This window comes from Cavia porcellus, unplaced genomic scaffold, assembly GCF_034190915.1.
Source record: "Cavia porcellus strain 051 isolate PalLab524CR breed Dunkin Hartley unplaced genomic scaffold, mCavPor4.1 scaffold_1, whole genome shotgun sequence".
Lineage (NCBI taxonomy): Eukaryota > Metazoa > Chordata > Mammalia > Rodentia > Caviidae > Cavia > Cavia porcellus.
Genome location: NW_026947484.1, coordinates 118,857,792 through 118,883,396, shown reverse-complemented (window position 1 = coordinate 118,883,396; position 25,605 = coordinate 118,857,792). Strand labels below are relative to the sequence as shown.

The 25,605-nt window shown below is 32.7% G+C and overlaps 1 protein-coding gene across 5 annotated transcripts in view; it reads left to right on the top strand.

The window, feature by feature from the left end:
• The window catches only part of Dpyd (dihydropyrimidine dehydrogenase), an 816,845-nt gene that overhangs the window by 365,882 nt on the left and 425,358 nt on the right, over positions 1 to 25,605 (top strand). For 4 of the 5 annotated variants that reach the window (XM_003478953.5, XM_063254705.1, XM_063254712.1 and 1 more), the window contains one exon: positions 12,001 to 12,211. In XM_003478953.5, the coding sequence (XP_003479001.2) occupies positions 12,001 to 12,211 (211 nt within the window). Of the gene's footprint in view, positions 1 to 12,000; positions 12,212 to 25,605 lie in introns of those variants that run through there. The other variant, XM_063254716.1, reaches the window with a different exon arrangement.

Below are 25,605 nucleotides of genomic sequence, written 5' to 3'. Positions count from 1 at the left end.
GTTTTTTCTCAAATGTGTATATAGTCCAACTGTCTTGGATTTGGGTGAATTTGAAAATAACATAACACTAAAATAAAATAACATGATTTGCCTAATGTTAAATTACCTCACCATTCCATGAGTCTCTCTACATATTATTCATATAATATATTATAATACTGTCAAGTTCTTAGAGAGAGGGAAATATAGAACAATAAAAAGTTTCTTAAGCTTTAGTAACAAGTAAGACTTACGGCAGAGACCAAGCACATTGAGCATGGAATAGTTTGAACCTAAGATATGTTGCCCAGTTAGGAATCAAGAACAATGTGACGGGGTCCAGTAATGTTTTAATCCATAAAAGGAGGTACAAGGCAACAGACCCTGAAGTAGCAAACACTCCTTTTCTCTAGTTCAGAGGTTTTCAAATTTCAGTGTGCATTAAAATCACCTGGAAAGCTTGGTAAGCAGATTGCTGGCTGTATCTTCACAGTTTCTGGTTCAGTAGGTCTGGGTGGGCCTGAGAATTTGCATTTTAACAAGTTCTCTGATGGTGCTGAGGCTGCTTGTCCACTGCTCTAATGTATCATCAGTGTAGCTTCAAACTATCTAATTAGAGCCATCAGCAGTATGCTGTTTTGAAGCATTTTTCATCTTAGTTAAGAAAGCATTAATGCTAAAAGATACATGTTTGATGAAATGAAGATAGGGAGGCATCATCAGCATCTTGATGTAATTCTGATTCCAAATGTCTTCCTGGCTCCCTTGTGGCCTCACACATATGCTAAATAGGATGCTACTGACAAACTGGTGCTTCTCAGCCATGGGTCCTCAGGGAAACCAGCCAATCATTCAGCACTATCCTCTAAGAAGATGAGGGAAAATCTGTTAATAATTCCCTTCAGTACTTTCTGCAAGCTTAAATAGGTGAGATTAAATTTCACAGGAGAACAGAATCCCCCAAAATGCTAGTATTAAAAGCTGTTGACAGATCAGATAAAACTGCAAGCATGCTTTAGGCGATTGGGAATCCCTAAAAGCAGGCCGGAAGGTCAACATTCAACAGACCCACCTGAGTTGATAAATTTAAAGGACAAGGATAGAGGAAAGCTTTGTTGTGCTCATTAATTATTACTAAGAAGAGGATAGTATAACACTAGTTTTAATAGCAAAGCCTTTGTACAAAGAATATTTCTCTATGGTACACATATTCAGTTTATGTATAATAGAAAAACATGATAGATTTTTTATTTTGCTGCATGTTAATGGGGTCTCTATATGACTTTTTAGAGTTCTTAGGGAGCTCTTTATTTATTTGACAGGACGTTAACTGATTTAACTCAGATATACTTGTTTACATATATTTTAGCTATCTAGAAGATCAACTGTCTTTATAATCAGTGCAACTTCATCATTTTAATTGTATAAATAAACATATTGTTTTATCTGTTAATAAACATATATTTTCTTTATCTGTTATTGTAACTCTGAAATAATATATTTCCCTGTTAAAAAAAAAAAAATGTGCTGTTTCCTTGAATCATTCTGGCACCACAAAGCTTACCCCCTAATAGATCATTGTGTGGAATTACCTCTAGGTCTTCTTTAGCAGTTGAGTAACTATATTCAAGGTACATTCATAGGTAGATGCATCCTTTCTATCTTTCTAGTTAACCATGCATTTTTTGACAAGTAACTGATGCTCCCGTAATTTCCTCGATTATGAGACACATGAGTCTGGGATTATTTGCAGAAAATAACATCTATAAGCTGACAAATTTAATCTTACTAAGGGTGATGCTTATAGTAGCTCTTCAGCATTTGGAAACTACACATCATTTCACTTGCTTACTTTCATAGAAAGAATTCACAGACATGTTAGTATGTATGGCTATCTGAGGAGAGCTGACAATAAATAAACATACACCATCTCCTCCAGGCAAAGACAATTAATTGCAGTTAGAGATGTCTCTGGTACTCCTCTAATAAGTACAAGTTTCATAGTTTATGATGACAAGGAAATGGCGTTCCAAGAACCTGTATGAGTTTAACTTTTTGAAAGTTATGAAAATTCAATATTTTATAAAGATAGAATGAAATAGTCAAAATAGAATCACTAGAAGTTGGAACATTTGATTCAAGGTTATTTATTCTTTTATGAGTATGCCAAACTATAAAACTCATGTTATAATTAAATGCTTCTTAAAGTTTTTTTTCCACTTCCCAAGTTTTATGTTTTTAGTATTCAGAGAAAGATATATGAATGATACAGAATTTAGTATCCTTTCATGGGATGACAACTCTATACTGAATATTTTATCAGTATCTATAAATATCATACTTGAAACAAGTTGCAATTAATGTTCTCCCAGTTAATTGATGAGTTCAAATCTACAGGAGTCAAATGTGGATATTAAGGAAATTGATAGGTGAAGTTGTCAGAATTCTGTAGGACATTTAATAATTCAGTTGGTGAGTGGGGGAAATGAATACAAACAGGCTAAGAGCCAGTATAAGTTTGTGCCCACTCAAAATTGTTAATTTTAAAATTTATTATACATTTTTTTTCAAAATTTTGGAGGATTTTGTTGCATATGTGGGTGAAAAATATATTTAGAGCTAAAAAGTATATCTTTAAAAAAGATTTGCTAATCTTATTTCATATAATAAATAAAATTATATACTCTGTATGCACATCTATATGTGTGTATACCTATGTCAAACCAACAATGGTCATTACTGCTATTTTTTAACTAGTATGTGGAAGTTAGATGCTCTGCTCCCTGCTATATAATGCCCTTTAGTTTGTTAATGTCTCCTTTTCTTGTCCTACAAAATGAAAATATTAAAAATAATTTATTAAATATATTTATAAATTACTAAATATACATTTAGACAATGTGTACTACACAAAAGAAAAAACAAGCATAAATTAACACAAAAATAACTCTCATTCTTTTTTTTTCTTTTTTTATTTAAAGAGAAAAAAAGTGAAACAGTAAAAGGGTACAATTCTTTTTTAAAATGATTTTTCTTTTAAAAAGGTGAATCTTTGGGATCTTCCCAAAATATCGTTTTCTCTTTGAAGGAATCCTTGGTTCCTACTGAATTAAATCATTTTTTGAGATTTTATGATACTTTTATGCTTCCTGCAACTGTATTATTCATCACATAGGGTAGCTATTATTTTGTACTCATCCAACAAGTTAAAATTTGGGCTTCCTCAGTGGATTGACTCTTTCAGACTGATATTTGGCTCAAAGTATACTGTCATCCTCTCACATAGTATAGCCGTTTAGAGGCACATGTCGAATAAACAAATGTATTGAGGACATTGAAAACCTTGTAGGAAGATTTGAATAGAAAATATTCAATGTTTAACATACACGCACATCAGATGTATTTCTTCTTTTACATAGATATTTATAAATTTAACTGCTAAAGTTATCATTTATCCCATTATAATATCAAAATAATATTAAAAGTAGATTAAAAATTAATTATCCATGATCTCTAGTCGCTTAAAGCATAGTTGAGAACTAAAAACAAAACAAAAAAGGATATATGACCCAAAAATACATTAAAAAGTAAGAAAAAATATTGCAAACGTATTAAAATTTGAGAAAAGTTTGACCTTGCAGAAGAAAACCTGGTACTGATTTGTATGGAATGTACATGAGGCATTTCATATCTGCCAAGACACCAGATATCCCAAAGGCTGTCAGCAATGCTTGACTGTAGCAGAACCTAAAATGAGGAGGACTAAGAGTTGTTTATGTTTAAGAACATGTGACACATCATAAATGAATAGTGTTTAAAATATTAATTTCTTGTTACAAGAGTTGTATTTTGTGATTACTGTGCAGAGACATTTTGAAGCTTCTGAAGTATCCATTCAGTTCATTTCTGGGTGCAACTCAAAGCGACACAACAATAGTCAAAAGTTAGTAAGGAATAACTGTATTTACACCATATGTAGTATAGCTCTCCTTTGCAAAAATATTTTTTTTCTGGTCAAGATTCTTCAATCTGAAATTATTTAAAGTGAAAAAGAGACCATGAATGAAGCTAATAAGTCCATACCTGGTGTTGATTTCAGCAGTGTTTTTTCCTAATTAAAAGAATAATTGAACATCTGATTTGTATATCCCATGGCCTAATAAATACATGAAAATTGTTATACATTCTCGCACTTACTCTGAATGTGCATACTAAATATTATAAATTATTTTAAATACTGATATCAAACTTCATGAATTATATGAATCACATTATGTGAGTTAAAAAAAGAACTTTGCTTCAAACTTTGTTAATAAGTTCAAGGATACAAGTACACTAAGCTGTAAAGTAAACCAAAGAATGCAAGAGAACCAATAGGTCTCATTTTGTGTCAAAAATTTCTCCAACCTAGATGGGCTCTATAGCAGGCTCTATCCCTCATACAGAGACAGCTGTTTCACTTATGAATGATTTGTAGTTTATACTCAGTAATGTACTTTACACAGTCTCTTGCCTTTAGTTTTCTTGTTACTTTGCCACAGCAATCCTAAACTGTTGGTTATAGCCTATGAAAAGCATTCCCTCTCCCCGTCACAAATGCCAATAGCTTGTTTATCAGCAGCATGGTCACAAGGAAATTTCACTAAGTCACATTCATTTCTACCTTTCTTCTCCAAAAGGAGACAATAGATTCCATACTAGAATTTCTTTGTAACTAAATCCTTCTCAGTGATTAATTTTTACTCATCCTCAAGATGAGCTTCAAATTTTGTTTGTATAATAGCATTTCTTTACTGCCTTTTCTTGACCCGCTATGTAAAATTCATTTCTATGTGCTATACATGACAAGAGAGTCTGGCTTGATTCAACGTTAGTTGGATTTGTGAAATTTTTCCTAAGCCTGAACACTTCTTTGTAAAATCTAGTTTCAGCAAAGAGCGCTGTTAAAGTTCATTTAGGAAGGACTCTCTATACTTTCTTTAAAAAATATTTTATTAGTACATGTTTGCAATTTGATTATATCATCATGTAATACAGTAATTCTTTTTTTAATCCCCTTTCCCTCACCACCTTCCATAGCTTAGTCCCTTTCACTTTTGCAAAAGATCTATCTTGTTGTTTCCGAAAGGCCTTAAATTTTATATTTTAGATTTCTAAGATAAATTATGTGATGTATAAATTTATGTTTCTGATTTATTTCACTTAACAGTATTTTCTGAAGATACTTCCATTTTTCTACAAATGAATAGTTTATCCTTCGTTATGACTGAGTAGTACTCCATTGAATAGCACTTGACCCTTAATAATTGTTTATGTTTCCTAACTTGTAATTGCAAGTGTAATTACCAATACAGCATGGGCAAGTAGGAATTAATAGCTATGATTATTGTTGGAATTAATGAATTAGAAATTACAAAAAATAGGTGAAAGGACTAATGTTGGATAAATTTACCTAATAGAATTCTCTCTGAAGAATCAGTCATCACCTGAGAGATTTTGTGGAAAACGAGGAAACTTTTCAGATTGTGCAGATGATCAGATGGATATTGAGAGTGGGAGTTTCTCACTAAAACTGTTTTAGCATGTTTCCTGCTAAATCCGAACTTCACAAGGGAGTGCACAGATGGGACTAAGGGAAGGTTCAGGAATCCATAAAGAGTTTGGTCAAGTGTTCAGTTTCTGTTACGTGTTACAATGATGAACATAATTGTCAAATATCTGCCTTTATATGAGTTTATTAAAGGTAAGGGTTTTTTTTAAAATTAACTATAGGGCCTAACATTTTTGTGCATAATAAATACATAATAAATATTCGGTTAAATTTATGTCTGGATAGTACCATATAGCTTTAAATGTTTATAGTACTCAATAATATAACAGAAGCAAAATATTTTCTAGGATTACTTCTGACCAAAGCAGACTACCAAAAAATTTTGAGTCCAAATAGCTTTTAAAATATTGAATTCTCCTGCAATGTATAAATTTTTAAGTGTATCGCTACTCAGAGTATAACCTTTAAAAAAATATTATTACTTCATACTGCTTCTTAAAATTGATAACCTAAAATTTATTCTAGAATTTAATATATGCTGGTTTTAAGTTCTGCTCATTACAGTTTATATCCTATGCTTACTTTGCCTGTATACAATCTCAAAATGAGTTGATATCATGCTTTTAATTGTAGTAAATTAAGTTGTTTCATAATTTCTACAGTATGATGTCTGTAATACTAATCAGACCAAATCATCACATTACATAAAGTTAATCATTAAAATGATGATTATTATTGCATGCTATAACACACTATTTTTATTTCATTTGGCATCAACCATACATCTTTGTTGAATATAGAGAAGAAAATCAAATTTGAAAAATGTTTTTTTCACTTTCTTTATACTATGTAAAAATACAGTGACAGACTGATTTATTGAATCTAAAAAAAAATGGAGACTTATAGCTTCTTCCCATGTTATTCCTTTAAATAATTATTATTGAGTTTAAGTTTAAAGGCCTGAATGTTTGCTTTACAACCTGGTTGCCCTTTATACAAACAGGACATATATGTCAACAAAGCATTCATATACCAGATTCACGGAGTTACTGACTGCTAGTGATCACTAACAAATTATAGATATGAAATGGTACTAACAGTTACTTAGCACAAAGCACTTGTTCAATTAATACTTAATACTGAAATATTAAGACTCTGCATATAGTTAGACCATTCATCAATATATCTCATCATTTTATGATTGTAGTGCAACTCTTAACTGAGAAAGAAAACAGTGTTTATATTTAATCTGTTAGCATAAAATGATTTGAACAGATGTTTTGGTGCATATCTGTAGTTCTTGCATTCTGGGAAACTGAGTCTGGTGTATTCAAAGTCAAGTCCAGGCAGGGCAATTTAGTGACATAACAAGACTCTACTTTAAAAAGTAGATAATCCTGCCAGATAACATGCTCATTACTTGCATGGGTATGTGTGCTTAGTAGGTAGTTATTTAATATACAACTAGTTGGTTGTCCTTACATTAATTTGAATAATCTATATGTTTTTAAATAATTTATTATTCATTTTTGTAAACAAAACTTTATTTAAGGACTACTGTGTGCCAAGCATTTTGTTAGACATAGAAAGGTAGACTTGTGCCCTATTTTGATTCTATTTCCTTATTTGCTCACTATCCATGTGATAGTTCATTTGCTTATAGTTATCAGTTATTGACTATTTCAAATCTCTTCTGTGTATTAGAGTGTGAAACCTAATGAGATAGATTTTCCATATTTAATAGTTTTGAGAAAGCATAACAAATTAACTTTTTTGTCTTGTTCTATGTTTTAACTCTTTAGTTTGTGAACTAGTAAATTTTGTTTCAAACTTACTCTTTCTCTGGGTTCCTGGAGTCTCTATTAATTTATTTACAGTATTACGTTTGTAAATCCATCCCTTGATCCCTGTATTTCATCATTATAGTGTACATTTACACTTGATTTGCCCAGGGAAACCTGAATCTCCTATTCCCAATGCTGGCAGCCTTTGCCCAGCTTACTTTTTTCAACCTTTAACTGCATCCTTTCCTTATCAACATTGCTGTGTTTGAATTATAGCAACAAGAATCATAAAATCTCATTCTTTGATTTCTGCACAGTGTAGTTGTGGTCCATTGCCAAAATGAAAAGCATATATAATTTGGTTTCAGCCAGATTAGAGTTCCTGTTAAGTTTTTCATCTCTGAATGTGTGCTTTTTTTTCCTGAGCCTCTGCTTTGCTTCTGTAAAAATTAAATATAGAGGAAAAACATGATGAAACATACCTGTAATTACAGCTAGCTGGGAAGATGAAACCATAAAATCTCAAATTCCAGACTAACATGGGGAATTTAGCATGACCCCATCTTGAAATAAAATTAAAAGGGCTAGAGATATAGCTAAGTGGTAAACAGTTTGTCCAGCATGTATTAGGCTCTGGGATTAATATCTAGCACCCTCAAAAAATACAAGTTGGATATTCCTTATTTGAAAAGCATAGGACTTGGGATTTTGGATTTTTAAAAACTTGGAATATTTGCATATACATAATGAGATATCTTAGCCATGTAACACAAGTCTATACATAAAATTCATTTATGTTTCTTATATATGTAGCATGAAGTTGAATTTTTAAAACATTTTGTGGACCTATGTCTTGACAGCAACTACTCACATGAAATCATGTGTAGAATTTTTCTATTGAAACTTGTGGCAGTGTTCAAAACTTTTGGCTTTTCCCACATACTGATTTCAGATTTTTAGATCAGGAAAACTCAACTTGTAATGCTTCTTTACATGCAGCATTTGAGACAGGCTGGCAAACAAGAGTGCCTGTGGCTGGTATTACATTCTGCTCGATCATGACTCTGCCCACTTTCATGTTCAACTTTTGTGCCATAGCATAACACAAAATTAGTTTAGGTTAAATATTTTCTATTATAAATAATGTTTAAATGTCATAATGTCATCTTCTGTATAAAGATGAGAAGTTATATGTAAAGCACTTAAAAGGATACCTTGTATCAATATTCATTATCATTATTTTTATCTTGTTAGACAGATTTATTAAATATTGAAGTCTCATTCCAATTTTAGTGTATGTGTTGCCAAAGTGAGCACTAAATATTGAAAGTCAATTCCTATGTAGTACACAAATAATTCAAAGAATATTTCACTTTACAGATTTCTTCGCCTATCCTGTATTCTCATTCTCCTAATTTTTGATTTCCTTAAGTAATCTTATTATGATCTTAGTGTCTCTTCTCTCAGTATATTATTAATACTTTTCAGTAAATATGTGTTCAAATGTCTATCTTTCCTTTACACATATTCCTTTCCTTTTCTAAAATGGAAAGTGTGCTTATTTAATAACAAATAACTATAGCAAATGGTACAGTGTATATCTGCTGCTCAGTAGTCTAGTTCTACATATTTCAGAACATTCTAAAGTTCCCAAAGCAGAGATTCAGAATAATCTATGTGGGGCCAGTGCCCATAAGACCCAGATTCTATGTACTGTCAGATAGTTGGCAGGAAAGCTTACTATTTAAATAAAAGTTATCAACCTTAGAGTGTTGTAAAAATACAATGTGAGCTGAGCACATATTAAAATAATTTCTTTATGCCCATGACTGTAAAACAATTTGATTCCTCAAAAGCCAAAACCCATGTTAAGAATATGTTCAGGACTAAAATCAGTCATAGTTTGGTTTTGGGGTCTTAGGTTTTTTTTTTTTTTAAATGACTTAGCAGCGTCTAACTTTTCTTTCTAAATTTAATAGCAAATGTGTCAAAATGTATGAGATTTTCTCTGTATAATAATAGGTGCTAAGTATTAATAGATAAGAAAGGTAGAATAGCACAATTCAGATCTTAAATCAATCGGTGACATACACACTGGCAAATATGCAGCACAGTTCTGTGTTTTTATTTATACCTTCCACAGAAAAATAGTACTATTATAAATACATATGGTACATTGATTTATTCAAATCATAAGTTTGGCATTGTTATTCAATCAAGTGTGGCATTATCATCAAAATTTAGCATCACTTGACATTTCGAAACATAATAAACTTGTTTATGTTGATGAGTTACAAGGTGCTACATTGTTGAAATATGTCAAAAGTGATGCAGAGAAAACTTATCTTATATAGTATTACCATATTTATTTTGTAATTTAAATTATTCAAGGGATGATTTGCCCTCCAAAAAACCTATGCATTCTTTTTAGAATATTCAAAAGGTATCTAAGATTTGTCTTTGTCCTGTAATATTTTGACCTGTGTTGTTGGACCACCTTTCTCTAGAAATCACATTCCTGTTACTTAGTGGTACTGAATACTTGAAAAATGATTGAGAGAAAGAATTCAGGGAAGAACAACTATGAATAATTAGCTTTTATTTGTGACTTCTCTAGGGTAACATATGTTTTAAGTACTTTACATTTCTGCATTGTTTTAAATAGCATTACGTACCAATTAATTAAGTGTTGTTATCCCCACTTTATATATAAAGAACTTATGTCAATTAGTAAAAGCAAGTTTTAAAACCTGATTGAATTCCACTCATATATAATCTCTGTCTATACAGTGAGCTCTTTTAGATATTTTGTTTTCTATTTTACTACCATACTATCTCACATAGCCAGTATTCTTGATATTACTAATCTCCTAATTTAATAATGAAAAAAGAAGCAACATCTGATAATTGTATATATAGCTCAATTTTTAAGTCTTTAATGGAAATATTACAAAAAACCCTAGAGATACAGACTGAATTGCTTCAAGTTGATATATAGTGATTAGAGTTTTCAAATTGTATATTTTATAGTCTCTACTTACAGAGTAGTCCTGAACTCAACTTTGTAGCCCAGGCTGCCCTCAAATTCTCAGTGACCCTCCTGCCTCAGCCTGCCTACTTCTGGGATTACAGGCATTCAACACCACAAGTGCTACAGACTACTGGAAATTTTAGTTAGCTGTAGTCTAAGAAGACAGTAGTTCACAATGTGGCATCAAGATCAAGAGTATTGCACAAGTAGGAACTTATTAGACATACAATACCTGATGTCCTCCCCCAAATTCACAGCATTAAAAACTATTATTGGGCTCACTCAATCCCCAGATGATTCTGACGTGTGCCAAAAAAGAATTACTCACTCAGGGAGAAGTCAGAGATAAGCCTAATGTTGCACAAGTTTCTTTGTGTCTGAGTTTTTTCCACCTTGATTTACCTCAGGTCATTCTTGATTTGACACCTCATCCATAGAACTGTTTACCCTTTCTCCTCAGAAGGCTTGCTGTGCATCCACCTGGTGTACACAGGGTCCAGAAAGACCTCTTCAGTAGGCCATTGTTTATTGACTTTTTAGAAAAGTGGTCACTCAGCATTCTAGTTCAAGTTACACTGACAGAAGCTTGAGTGCCACATCCAGTGCAGCTCTTGGGATTCACTGGGGAGGACTATGGAGGATGAGGATATGATGACAAGAGATGGAATGCTGGAATTGAAGTCCTCTCTCCCGAATGAGGAAAGGAACTGCCCAAAGACCACAGTGTGTAATTTATACATTCAGCAAGAGACTGGTAACAATGGAATTCCTTCCCTTAATGGGAGGAGGGATCTGCCTAACAATTTGTTTGGCTCTGTATTCTTGGGGCTGGCCTTGCTGTAGCCCTGCGTGTGTGAGGAATATCCAGTTCAGCCACTTCCCACTCTTGGGTACAAAAACAATGAGTAGAAAATAATGCAATAAATAAATCTTGACATTTTTTTCTGGGTGCGAAAACCAGAGTATCCCTATTTAATCGAAGAACAAAGTACTAGTGAAGATATGGGTAAGAAGCAAAAATTTATCACAAGCATGCTTGTTTCACTTTTTCTGAATTTTTGTTTATAGTGAAAATTTAATTTCTATGCTTTATGAAAGAAAGAACAATTTTGTTTATTTCCTAGTGTGACAAAAGCTTCTCTAATCTTTTATCCTACCTGCTGTTCTATTCATGTACTTGCACACATTGGCTCACCCACTTCATTGACTTGTTTCCAACTTAGATATACAAATACTGCTAATAAAAAGAACTATCAGTTTTTATATGCAGCTTGCTAAAAAATGGAGCTTAGTTTACAGAAATGAAAGCATAAGAGACCAGGCTAAAATCTCACACATCACAAAATGTAGGGCATGTAATACCTAAAACAAATATCTAAAGATGCAATGATCTATGCAATAATTTCCTATGCCCTGTGTCTCCCATGTCATAGTTCCTATTTAAAATCCTCTGAAATCAGAAACTTACAAATTGAATTTACAAAAAGCTGATAACTGGAACAAAACTTTGGTGAAAGATAAGTTTCATATTGATTTCAACATGTGTTAGCGTGTGTAATTGAATTAAAAATCAAACAGCATATAAAATAGAAACATTTAAAGTTTTGTGTTTTTTTTATTCCATATTGTTTTGTTTTTTGTTGTTCTTTGTTTAGATGGAGCTTGCTAAAGAAGAAAAGTGTGAATTTTTGCCTTTCCTGTCCCCACGGAAGGTGATAGTAAAAGGTGGGAGAATTGTTGCCATGCAGTTTGTTCGAACAGAGCAAGATGAAACTGGAAAATGGAGTGAAGATGAAGATCAAATAGTCTGCCTGAAAGCAGATATGGTTATCAGTGCCTTTGGTTCTGTTCTGAGTGATCCTGCAGGTACAGTTCTCTGGAGCTGAAGTGTGTTATACCTGTTGTTGTATCTGTTATTATAATGGCCTAATAGTTTCCATCTTTCAGGTAATTGTTTTTCACATCAGCATTCAATTTCTTTTTCTAATATGGAATGCAAACAATCTTGATTTAAAATGCCTACAAATTGTATTTAATGAGAATACAGAATTATTTTTAAGTGGTGAAAATTGAAAAGAATATTAATTTTTCTTTTAAGCTGATTTGCAAAATATGTACTATACTTAATAATGCTGTTAGGCTTGTTTATTATATAAGAATGGATTTGTCTTTATTTAGACTAGTATAAGAAAATATAGTGGAAAGCTTCATGTAACCAGTCTTCAATGATGTGGAGAAATTTGGACTCAATGAATAGCCAAATAATAGAATTTATTTATTACTACTCTCAAAACAAATCATCCCTACAATCATCATCATCATCAAATTTAAGAAGTTCAAACTCTTGTCATCTGCATGGCATAACTGGCATTCTAAGGAAGAACCAAATGTTGAAAACTAGAGTGGGAAAAAATTGTTTTATATAGCATTTTAATTGAAAATTTAAATCAATCCTTAAGACTGCTTTGTGTTATAACCCACACACATGCACATGGTGTTTGTCTGGGTCATTGTATATGGAAAATACCTTCTTTTTGCAAATTCTTTACTTCTTAATTCATAGTCTCAAAATAGTAATTACCCCTCACTTTCTGAAAGGGAAGTAGAAGTCATTTTTCTAGCTCAGAGATTCTTTAAGAGCAATAACAAGAACAACAACAAAATCTAAACTTAGGATGCTTCTCTATAACTTTATACTGTATTGTGTTTAAATTACATTTTGTATCTGAAATAGGAATGTATTTAAAAAACTTATTTTTTTATAACAGATTCATAAAAGTCAACTAGTTATCAGGACATTTTATCTGTAGGACATCAAGTATCTTGATATTTGAAAATACCCCGATGTTTAATGTCATCAAGATAAATGCTTTCAAATATCTGGATGATGGCCTGAATCTGACACTTATCCACAGAGGTGTTTATATGATATTTAGACAAAGATACAGTGATAAAGTGGTTTGTATATTCATTAACTGAGTTCAGAAAGGAAGCAAGAACTGAGTGTAAATTATATTCAATTAACAAAAATTATATTGTTTTCAATGCTTTGCACATCAACAAAAATTGAGTAAAATATTGAATGTAGAAATTCTGTTTATGACTCATCTATCAAAAACTAGCTATATAAATTGATCTTCCATAATTGGTAATATTAATACTAAAATATTGTGGCTTTTCCCAAAAAAACCTAAATAGCTGTGGGTCAGATCGTAGAAATTGGCTTTGTTATCTCAGATTTTGTCACACTTGTCTTGTGTGTCTGTGTAATGTGTGTTTGTATGTGTGTGTGTCTGTGGGTGTGGGTATATAAAGAGTAAGTGATTTAAATAACTTTAAGATTCGCAGAAGAATAATTTGATCTATTAAGTTTGAATTTACCTTAATAATCTTAGACAAGTTTCTTATTATTTGTTACTAAATGCATATGTTTATACCTTTATCTAATGTTCTAGAATATATTCCTTGGTATCAACTTCTTCTAGTCCTTCTGTCATACTTTAAAATATATATTTAGAGAAGTCAGGAAAAACATGGTTCTCTATTATACTTTTCTCTCCCCTACTGATAGGAATAACAACCTTCCTGGAGAAATTTTCCTAAATGGGGTCACTTGTTTTGCCAGCGTCCCTTAATATTTTCATAAAGACAATGGCACCCAGTTTCAAACTCAATTCAAATATTAACCATAGCTTCATTTACTATGCTTTCTGTGAAAAACTGAAAGTGGTTGTCTTTTAGAAATTCTCTTCTCTTCTTTCAAATTATGTAAAATTCCAAATCACATTAAATTGGAATTTTATTGTTTTAAATTGAAAGTCCATCAGAAAATTAAGTACTAATTGTTTTAAATTGGCATTTCTATTCCAGAAATACTCATCTCCATTGGAAGATTGTAAATTTTTATTTGGTAGATATTTATATTTTAATATAGGAAATCTCTTGTTAGACATTTTATCAAATTTAGATTTTTATCTTTTAGAAATAATTCAAGTTTATGAGATCTCTTATTTATCCTATAGTTTATCCTTCTTTGTGTTGTTTGAAACCAAACTGACAGTTGTGAGATATATATATATATTTTAATTGATAAACCAATCTTATTTTTACCAACTTTACTTTTCTTTCCTTTCCTATTTTTTTTTTGATCAAACACATGACCTCACACTTGCCAGACAAACACTTGTGCTGCTGAGCTAAATCCCTGGCCTCTTCACTTTTCATTTGTTTATCTGAGACAATAAAATTGGCTTGTCCTCATACTTTGGAAATATAGCAGTTATAATGGTCTATTTTTTAATATGTGTTCAAACAGATAAAGGAATAGACTTTTTAGTTCATGAACTCTGTACATTTTCAATGTGCTGCACTGTTACTGTTTACTTTTAAAATGCACACCCTGAACAAGATCTATGTCCTTTCGCCTTCCAGAAGTTTTAATTTATCTGGAAATTAGACTGCAGACTCTAGGAGGGTAAAGCATTTACTTTGTAGTCTATTTGACTCACAGTATCAGTTGATATGCTAATGTATATGTAATAGTTACACAAATACATGCGTGAATTTGACTTGATTCATTTTGGGATATTGATTTTATTAAAACTTAGTTTTTTTATAAACAACACTTGCTTTTGTTTGTTTTTGTTGCAAAATAAAAATTGGCAAAATATTTTTACTATTCAATTGCTATTGGTCTTTTCCCTTGTTTTAGCATAAATTATTATACTCTTTATAATTAGACAAATATTGCACTAATTAGAATCCTTCTGGTATATCAGGTCCAAGTAGGAGCTCTGGAAACAAGATAGTTAGCTAGAAATCTTTCTTCTTTACATTCTAACTTTATCTTCTTAGGAATTTAGTTTCTATATACATCTTGGTCTTTGTTGTTTAAGAAGGATAATCATTGTATATACTTCCCTAGGGTTGTTTTAAGAATAAATGAAATGATAATATATTTGAAGCATTTATATCTAGGCCCAGTACATAATAAAGAACTCTTAAATTTTAGGTTTCATTTTTTGTATATCAAGACATATTTTAATAATTAAATTATAATACACATCTAAGGTGGTATGAATATTGTCTAGAGATAAAATCATTTAGAAATGAGGATTTTATCAGGGGCCCTGGATGCTCTGTCAACATGTCATAAGTGAAGTGAATAACCTTACACTTATGATTCTTTAAATGAGAGAATATTTATTATATTTGTTTAATTTCACTTGTAGAAATTTGTATAGCTTATAGCTATCATACATTTAAAAACACTTCATTTTCAATTCTTAGTTGTTTTCCCATTATTCCACTATTGAAAGAAATTTTCTTTCCGCTAATTTTCAATAGTTAGGGAAACCTCTATTTTAACTATCTACACCTCAAATATTTAATGAATGAAGTATTTTTGAATCACTTTAGGCTTTTTTCTTTAAAAACAAGTGGATTTCGGTCAGATGGTTTTGTCTGTTTTTTCTAAGTCAGTTGCTCATTTTTATAAAAGAAAGAAAGTACTTTTAGCACAAGGTCCTGAATTTGATTTTAGGTACTCAAAACAAAACAAGAACAAAAAAAGTAGTTTCAAGGACACTGAAGACTTGAGGTGAAACCTAGGTTTTGGAAAGAAAGATCTGAAGAAAGGTGGTAACACTGCTATAGCACAGTGCTGCATCTCACTGCCCAATTGAGCAGAGAGACTGAGCTCTCTGGACACCAGTCAGGTGAGGCTGGGGTTATCTTTTCCACAAAGTGGGTGTGTACTCTTCAGTCATTGCCTGTATCTCCTTTCTGCTCACTAAGAACTGGACCTGACAAAGAAAAAAAAAATCACAAAACACAGAATTTTCTGAATCTTTAAAGCAATCCTTAGAATCCAACTCCCTTGATGGCATTAATTACAATTAGTTCTATAAGAGAGTGTTTCAGGGGAAAAAAGCTTTTAAAATCACTCATCAATCCTTCTTATGAGCAGGCCCTCAGAAAAGTTTTTGAAAGCCTCATGGGGTAAATCAAGCATTCTGTCAATATCAAGTTCAATTAAGCTTTGATTCACTTTCCCTCATACTGAGAAAAGGTGTAGGCATGGGCTAATTGGCCTTGTTCTCCCCTAAATCAGAACTAGAAAGTTTTAGTTAGGTAAAAAATGGTGTATCTAAGAACCCAGCAATTCAAAGATTTAGGAATTTTTCAAATATGCCCTTTTTGCTTATTTAATTTGGGTATTGGACAATTTATGAAAATATGTTTTAATATGAGCATAAGACAAGTTAAATATCTAATAATAGCTGGGTTTTGTTGTTTTGTTTTGTTTTGTTTTATATTTAGACAGGATCATATCACTATGTGTACCTCAGAATGGTCTTGAACTCACCATATTGTTCATGTTGTCCTCAAACTCAAAGTGATATTCTGCTTCAGCCTCCTGAGAGTAGGGATTACAGACACAGGCCACTACACTCAGAAGTTATCTTTTTTTAAAAATCATTATGTTTGATTTACTACCTATCAAAATGGTACATATTGGTAGTTCACTAGTAGAACTAATAGGAAACCTTTTAATAACATATATTAATCCTTCATTTTTCATTGTTTTTATTGGCATTTTGTTGTTGTTGTCACCATATTATTTTTCAAAATATAGAACATCTCTCTCAGAAACTACCAATAACATTTAATAATTCATTTTTTAAAAACTATTCACTCTTCAATTTACATAATTCCACATTTGCTTTATCAAAAATAAAGGTTGGGTGAAAGACTGAAATACCAAGTTGAAAAACTATCTTAATTGGTCAGATTTTCAGCATTGTATAGGTTTTTATAAAAAGCAATATTTGTAATAGAGTCTTAAAATAACAGATTAACAAACATTATATTGATCAGTAGACACCTTTTTCACTGAGCCCAAACCTTAAAGGAAAGTTCTTGATGATGATAAATTAAACCATGAACGGAAGGGACAGGATTTAGAGGTTTTCAGTGTAGTGTAATATGCACACTCAATATGTTGTGATATATTAACTTGCCTTGAAGTTTTCTTTATATTTTCGAATGTCCCGGAAAGGACATAAGAGATCATCTACTCTAGTTCCCTCCTTTTACGATTGTTGACCAAAGAACTTGTGATGGACTGCGATTATCAACTGTGAACAGTGCTGCAAAGTGGTGACAAGGCAGCGCAACCCTTACCTCCTTGTCTACTGTGCAGTGTAACAGAGGAGACTTGCAGTTACAGTGATGCGCACTGAGAACAGTGTAGAGTCCTGGTGAAGAAGAGAAACGAGTCTGTGGTTTGGGGAAAGTTCTAGAGGAAGTAGGTACTGAGCTGAAGCCTGAATGATATGTAGGAGTTTCCAGGTGGAATATGGGTGGACAAGAAAGAAGCCACAGAGAGCTTATGCAGTTTGCCTGACACCACACTGTGAGATTAAGTAGTCATTTTAAACGCAATTTTAAAAACTGTAAAAAATGATGTCTTTAGAAAGTTGTCATCAGCCTACTTATTTCGTGCATCCATGAATGCATGTATGCATTTGTCTCTTTTATTTCTAAAATATAACTTTATTTTATGATTTTTCCTGTTCATTTGCTCTTTATTCTCCTTGTAATAAACGCTTATTCATATAGAGCTGTATGCTGAATCCTATCCAGGAACTAGAAACGCATATGAGGAAAACAGACCATTTGCTCCTCAAAGACCCATAAGATTTAGTAATTCAAGCATGTAAATAGGAAAAACAAGCATGTAAATAAATTTATTGCTACATAAAGGACTAATTTGGACTGGATTTTACAGCTCGAGTAGAAGTTTCCAACATGGGCTGGCAAAATGGCAGCATGTGTCCCAGCGATGGGAAGAATCTCATAGCTGCAGCAGATGGTAGAGTTATATAAGGGCAGAAAGTGGGCTGGGTTAAGATGAAAGGAAATTTGACTACAAATGTCTGTGGAGTCAAAGGAATGTATACTAAGCTAGTGATTTTGAATTTTACTTTACAGATCTGCAGGTGACAAATGGGGAGGTGTAAATACTGATAAGAGCTATATCTTGAACAAAGTAATTCTTCCAGTGTTAGATCTTCCTTCTGGCTGCTTGGAGTTTGAATTCTTTGTAATGTTCTTCAAATAATTTGGAATTAAAAGCAAAAGAATCACTTTTTAGGGTGTCCCATCTTAGTAGGGGAGTATATTTTTTAATACTGAATGCCTACATTAGGTAAAGGTATTCATTCAACAGCAGGAGATGATCTAATGCAGTGGGTCCTCTTATGGCAGGCCTGCCCTGTAGGTGTCAGTGTGAAGGAAAAGAACCTGTGTTCATACTGGCAGTCAAGCCACAGGTGTGGCAAGGACTCATTTCCCCTTCTGGGTTCATTAATCTAACTAGAATCATTAACCTCAGCTGTTGAGGAGAGATAAGACTACGGATGTTATATTAGGAGTTATTTTTCCGCACTAAGGAGGATATCAAGAATGTGAAATTAGCATACTTGACACAGTGGCAGTCATGTTGGGGAGAAAAAATAGCCTGGAATTAAGACAGAAAAATATTAATTTACCTAGTTAAAGAGATTTCTTTTCAGAAATTTCAGTGACTAGGGTAGACAAACTGGTGATACCAAAGAAAATTTAGATCTAAGATATATTTCTTAAGTAGAATAGTCAGGATTTGGATGTATCTATTTGCTATCAAGATCAGAGGCAGGCTACCTAACAGGAGGTAATCAAATGTTTATGCTGCTGATAGAACTCAGGGAAACAGCAGGCAGAATTACATTTCGATTTGTTAATCCATTCAGCAACTGAAACTGATGAAAAGTAATCAAATAGAGAATGATTGAAAATAGACATAGGGAATGATTATACATCATGTGCCTGTATTTTTACTATTATAGTTTATTGCCTAAAATAGAGGCTATTCACTTATTGAGTTAATGAATCAAAGAAGTTATAACAACTTAAAGTCTGAAGAGTCTATGTGTCATTTATTCTGAAATTCAGAAACATCTCATGTACCATGTTATGAAGCTTTTGTTTTTTGATGGCAAATATATTGAGGAAATGACATCAATGATAGTTTTATTCCATGGTGCTGCACCTCCCCACTTTTATTAATGCATGGTCTTCCTCATGGTGTTGTTTAACTTACAATGCCTGAATAATACAACTTTTATATATTCTTCAGTTTGCTCAGTGATGAAAATACATTATGTTTAGTCTTTACTGTACATCGCCTTCCTTTTAATTATATTGAGGAAGAAGAATTCTTGGGAGCCTAATAGTAAATCTGTACATTTTTTAAAGTTCCCTAATTATCAGAAACATTTTTTTCCAGCTGAAAGATTTATTGTCTTTCTGTTACAAAATACTCTGTGCAGAGAAGATGAAATGGTAAAATCTAAGCAAGCACTCACATTTCTGCAGAACAACCATTCAAAATAATAGAATCCTAGTACAGTTTTTCTTTAAAATTATTTTAAAGGATAGAAGTGATGAGGAGGGAGGTCAAACTGATAACAGTGTTGAAAGTGATTTGGAATCAACATCACATTACTTACAACTGCCTTAGACATCTATTTGAAGCACAACATGATATTTCTGTAATTATTTTACTTTGCTTTAATAACTGCATAGGAATAGGTTTGTTTCCCCAGTGAATAACTCTGTTCAGAGATTTCCTTATCTTTATTTTCCAGGTTTCACTAGTGGTTGATATCATATGCATTCTTACAGGGAGACAGTGGATAAATCAAATCAGAACACTTTTCCATCAAATCAAAGATTACATACAGGAAGTAGAGTAGTGGCATGTAACAAGTTTTGTTGGGGAAAGAAGGCAGAAAATGGAAGAATAACATAATTGTTTCAGAGAACAGAAATCACGAAACATTGCCAATAAAATATAGGGAATATAATAGATGTCCTGGACTTTATTAACCATTGCTTATTATATGTGTCCTCTGAACATACTGACCTGAACTAAACTTTGGTAATATGTAAAATCAAAATGTAAGCTTTTTAATTAAATTTTAAAGTGATAACTAGTATCCTTATGAATATTATTTTATCAGCCAGATTATTTTGACTGGTGCCTAATATGTATCTTCAATTATGAAAGGCACCCAACTAAAATGTAACATCTGACATGGCTGGAGAAGGAAACCCTTGGTAGCATTAACATCCATTGAGAGACCGTACCCAAACACTATCTGCATTGATACTATTCAGTGCTTTTTTTTTTAATCATAATAACCACATTTAGAAAGTTTTGTAATTGCAAGGTTCCTTGAAAAGTCTTCAGGAGTTTTTTTCCTTGCAGAACCACTTCTTTTCCTTGCCAGACTATGAGTGTCAAATATGTTATGTTGTGTAGCGTATGTTTGGCACATACCCAGTGTTCTCTGAAGCCCTCTGCAAAGTACAGTATACTGACAATATGCGTGGCTTAATAAGACTAAGTATTTTCTCCTGTATTTGCACATTATTGCCAAGTGAACCTCTGTCACCAGTGTCATTACCTTGCTCTCATGCTTTGAATGTAAAATTTTTTCTCCCTTCATATTAATAAACAGATGGTTGGATTAAATTTTGATCCTTTTACTCTGCCTTCCTACCTACTTGAGGATCTAACTTTCTGTTCTTTTACCATAAATATTAAGTTTACCAGGTTCTGTAAGGTAAGGAAAAACATGCAGTTGTCTCTGTACACGAGCTTGTAGTCTAGTAGAAAACTGTGACCAAGTCAAGTTGTCCTTAGGTAGAAAGTGGATTAAGGAAGGCAGAGGTTTATGGAAACAGTAGGATTTGTAAAGGGAGGAGGTCAGAATACAAATTAAGAGAACAAAACGAAGAGCTTTCCAACCTAAGGAAAAGGGTGAACTGATACATGCAAACGTTGTTTTGACTGGATTTTGGGTGTACCGGAAGAATAGTAGAAAAACATGGAAAACCATATAATTGATAATTTATGGAGTGTTTTTAGTATTAGGCTAAGATACTAGATTTTACTCCAGAGTTGTTGGAGATAGGAAAAATGATGAGAGTTGTGGATTAAATATATTTAGTTCAGCACACTTGGGGAACATGAAAGTAAATCTACCTCTCATTTTTTTTTTACTTCCACATTCCTATTTTATATTATATACAATGTATGAGGACATAATGTTAGTATCTTTTTCGTTATATATTTTATATATTCTGAGTTATATCAACATTACAAATGCAGGATATCTCATTTACAATTTAGCCAAAAGAAACCACTAGAATCCCTGTGCTATAAGTGTTAACTCAATGAATAATTAAATGAATTCAAAGTAAAGACTAAGGGTTGTGCTTCTTCGTAGTCATGTTAAAGCTAAAAAGCCCTCTGTTTGTTGAAGATTCCATCTGAAGCCCTGAAAAGAACTGTTCATCTTGCTTCTACTCTCTTTTTGCTTTTTCTGTACAATCCTATCAATATATAAGCAAAAGTTATATTGTTTCATTGCTTTGTTCCAAATCCTCCAGTGATTTCCTACTTTATTTAGAATGAAATTCTTCTCAGATAAGGATTGGTCTAGCATTTTCCCACTCTTCATGCCTTTCTCTTGCATAGCTTGCTCTCCTCCACCACATAAATCCTCTCTTTGTTCTCCTAGTGCTTTACCCATAGCTTTTATTAAGACCCAGGTGCCCATTCCCTCTTTCTGGAACAAACTGTCTATAGGTTGTCTTCACTTGACTAGGTCATTCTTACCCTCCCTGTTTCAGCCCTGATGTCTTCTTATCAATAGGCTTTCTCAGACTTTCTATGTCTGGTAAGATCAAGTCACCCATCCTCCTTTCCACCATTTAACTTTATGGTAATTTTTTCATGTTAACCACTTTGTAGCCATTTTACTGCTGTGTAGCTTATTTTTTACATTCTGTCACCTGAAATAAACAACCCACAAGGACAAGCCCCTAACCTATGTTTTACCACGGTACCTATAGAAAGATTTAACAAAAGATGTTCTACAAAAATATCATGTAATTAGATGAGTGAATGCAAGCTAATGACTTAACTCTTTCATAATTACTTTCAACTCCTAGAAAGAATAACCTATGTGTATTACCTGATGCATTTGCCAATTCCTCGTTCTAAATTCCTCATATTTTGCCTTTTTCTCTTGGCATTTAGCTCCAAATGTCGTCTTTTTATTGCTTATTGAGCTCCAGGCTACCAAATCTAGTTATCTACTTTATGTTTGCATTGCATTTGATTTTTCCCGAAATTACCTCTTTACTTTGATTGGGTAACTCAGTAATAGTTTGATTTTCATATAACCATGATGAATCTTTCTTGAGCTTTAGTTCAAGTTGCACTTGTTAAGATTAAAAAAAAATGGCTGATTCTTTTTTATCCTCTATTTTCAGTCTTTAAGAATTTTATCCACTCTGGTGACTGGGCCTAACATTCTGAGGTATACATACTTATCTTCATGTAGCTCATGCCCCTGGAGATTTTCAGTTTGTGCACGTGTAATTGATTTGTAGTGAGATTCAAATCTGAAGGATTTGACCTGGGAAACTACATTGTCTCACATTTCTGAACCATAAAATTTAGATAATGCCAATTCTGTGAGAATTCAAAGACATAACATGTACAGTGCCTGTCAGAACCCACTACAGGCTTATGAAAGTCCTCCATAAACATATCCCATTATTATCATTATAAACCCTATTGAAAATACTTTTGGCCAATGCCAAAGATAAGTGATTATGTGATAATGCAATGAGTCCTCTACAGAAGCTATATTTTGAATTGTGTGTTAATTATATGCTAAAATTGTTTAAGTATAATTCTATTATGTTTTAAGTTTGCATTGAAGTGTGCCTGCTGACGATTGACAAGGGGAAAAAAAGCTGTAAGATGGATATCAAAAATAACATTAATGAGCTGCTAAAGCTAAAATTACAGGAACTTATGAAATTGGTTAAACATAAAAACCATTAAACTGTTTACTGAAGCTTCACAGATATACTGCAGCTAATGAGCATTTCTGCTATTTAAATAAGCCCAAATTGAACACACATTACATGGATACATAATTAGTCATGGCAGTCAAACACACATAGACTTACTTTTAAAGCTCTATTTAGGAAATCTTTTCCATTTGATTTATTTTGCTAATTAAAATATTTTTTCAGTATTCACTTATATTTTAATAATATTGTTTTCACAAGTAGTATAATTTACTTTGGGCTTTATATATATTTTTATTAAAGCCAGCAAATAGGAATTTGATATTAAACATTTTTCTTAACCCTTGTCTGTAATTTTTTATAGCATCATTCAGTGCATCATCATTCAATATTTTAAAAAAAATGTCTTTCACCGAAAGTAAATGCAAAATGTTTCAGTAGTCTGTCTTCTTTTCTCTGTCTTGTAATTATCAAGAAATATTAAGCACTCAAATATGCATAGAATTATGATGATTATGGCCCAAATCAGATTAAAAGATGATCTATTCCTTCAAAGTGTTTGTAGTCGTAAGTAGATGGTATCACTGAATATAAATAAGCAAATCAAAGTACAGCATTTGAAAATCCAACCGAGAATTTGAAAACAATTCCCATATGTTTACTTCAAGAACACTGACATCCTTGAGGAGCTCTCTTACAAATAAAATGAAATAAAATCTTCAAGGAGTTCAGAGTCTTCAATAGAGGATATTATTCCAGAGAAGTAAGCAAATCGAGGTGAAGTGCTTGCATGATCTTAATTCTGAATTGATTAGTTGGTCAGTTTGGGAAATGGAAATTAAAATCCCAGAAGAATACTAGTAAAACTAAAGGAGTTGCTACTGGCTGCTATTGACATCAATCTTTTCTGTTTAAGTTGGGGAGCCTAAGTTTATCCTGAGCCTGGTGAGCAAGAAATAACAGATTCTTACTTGCATTAAGGTTGAATTTCACAAGCATATCCAAACTGAAAATTCACCCAGTGAGGAAATCCCTAGAATGTACTTTTGTCACCATAGAGGTTTTTAGCGTTTAAGGAAAATTTTTGTGATCTTTTCCCACAATAAAGTAACTCTCTAAATTATGGAAATAATGTTTGCAAGAGTATTGACTAAGAAACCAGAATATGGAGGGTTGGGAAATATAGCTCAGTGGCACAAGCACCTGCCTGGCAAGTGCAAGGTCCTGAGTTTGATTCCTGGTACCAAAAAAATCATAATATGTAATATGAGTGTTAGATAAAAGAAATAGACAACTAAAAGCCCTCCCTGCAAATGAACAAAGCCAATTATGAGGTTTCTCTTACCTGCTAATCACTGTGGAGGATGCTTGGGAAGAGAATGGCTATGACTTAATTCTGAACTCAAAAAGTAGTGAAGGCAAAACAATTGACATAATGTCACTTAGTGCCAGAGTAACAGAAACTTGCTAGTGCTTAATTTAATATAAAGGGAAATAAAGGACTCCAATGGGAAAGATTATTTAGGCTGATCTAGAAAGTTGGTTGTCATGGTTGGATTTGCAGTGTCTCCCAAAATTTCATGTGTTGAAATTGAAGCCTTATTCTTGTAGAAATATTCAGAGTTAGCCCTAAAGGGCTGATTAGATCACGTAGGTACTACCTGCATAAATGGGTTAGTTCATTGATGTATTTGTAGCTGAATAGGCGATACGAGGTAAAGCCAAGTAGGAGGAACTGGTTTACTGAGGGAGTTGGCTTGGTATCTTGTCTTCTGCTTCTCTGTCTGTCTCAGTCCCCACCTTTTCCAGCACTCATGAGGTCAGCAATTTTGTTCTGCTAGGGCCTCTCTGTCAAGATGCTCTGCCTCTGGAAAGGCCTGAAAGAAACTGAACCAGTTGATCATGGACTGAAATTTCTAAAACCATAAGCCAAACTAAATCTTTCCGGGTTCAAGTTGTTTTTCTCAGATATTTTCCCTTGGAAAATTGATGAATTCTTGTGTGGTCAAGGCAAAATCTTTTGCTTTCTCTACAGCTGCTACCTGTTTCATTTTACTTACTCCATGAAGTGGTAGAGTAGTAAAAGACTATTGGTTCATTTGTTCAGTCTTTCCCCTACTTTGTCAGTAGCGAGGAAGGCTTTGGAGTCGAAAGAATTGAGTCAAAATATTGGCTCTGCCAATATTGCTTTCATTGAGGATAGCAGTACCTACTTTGAGGAGATGTTTCATGATCTAAAGGGATAATATTTCAAAATATTCAGCATTGTCCCTGATACATGTAAAAGGTTTATGAGTATGTTTTTTTCGAACAATAAAAAT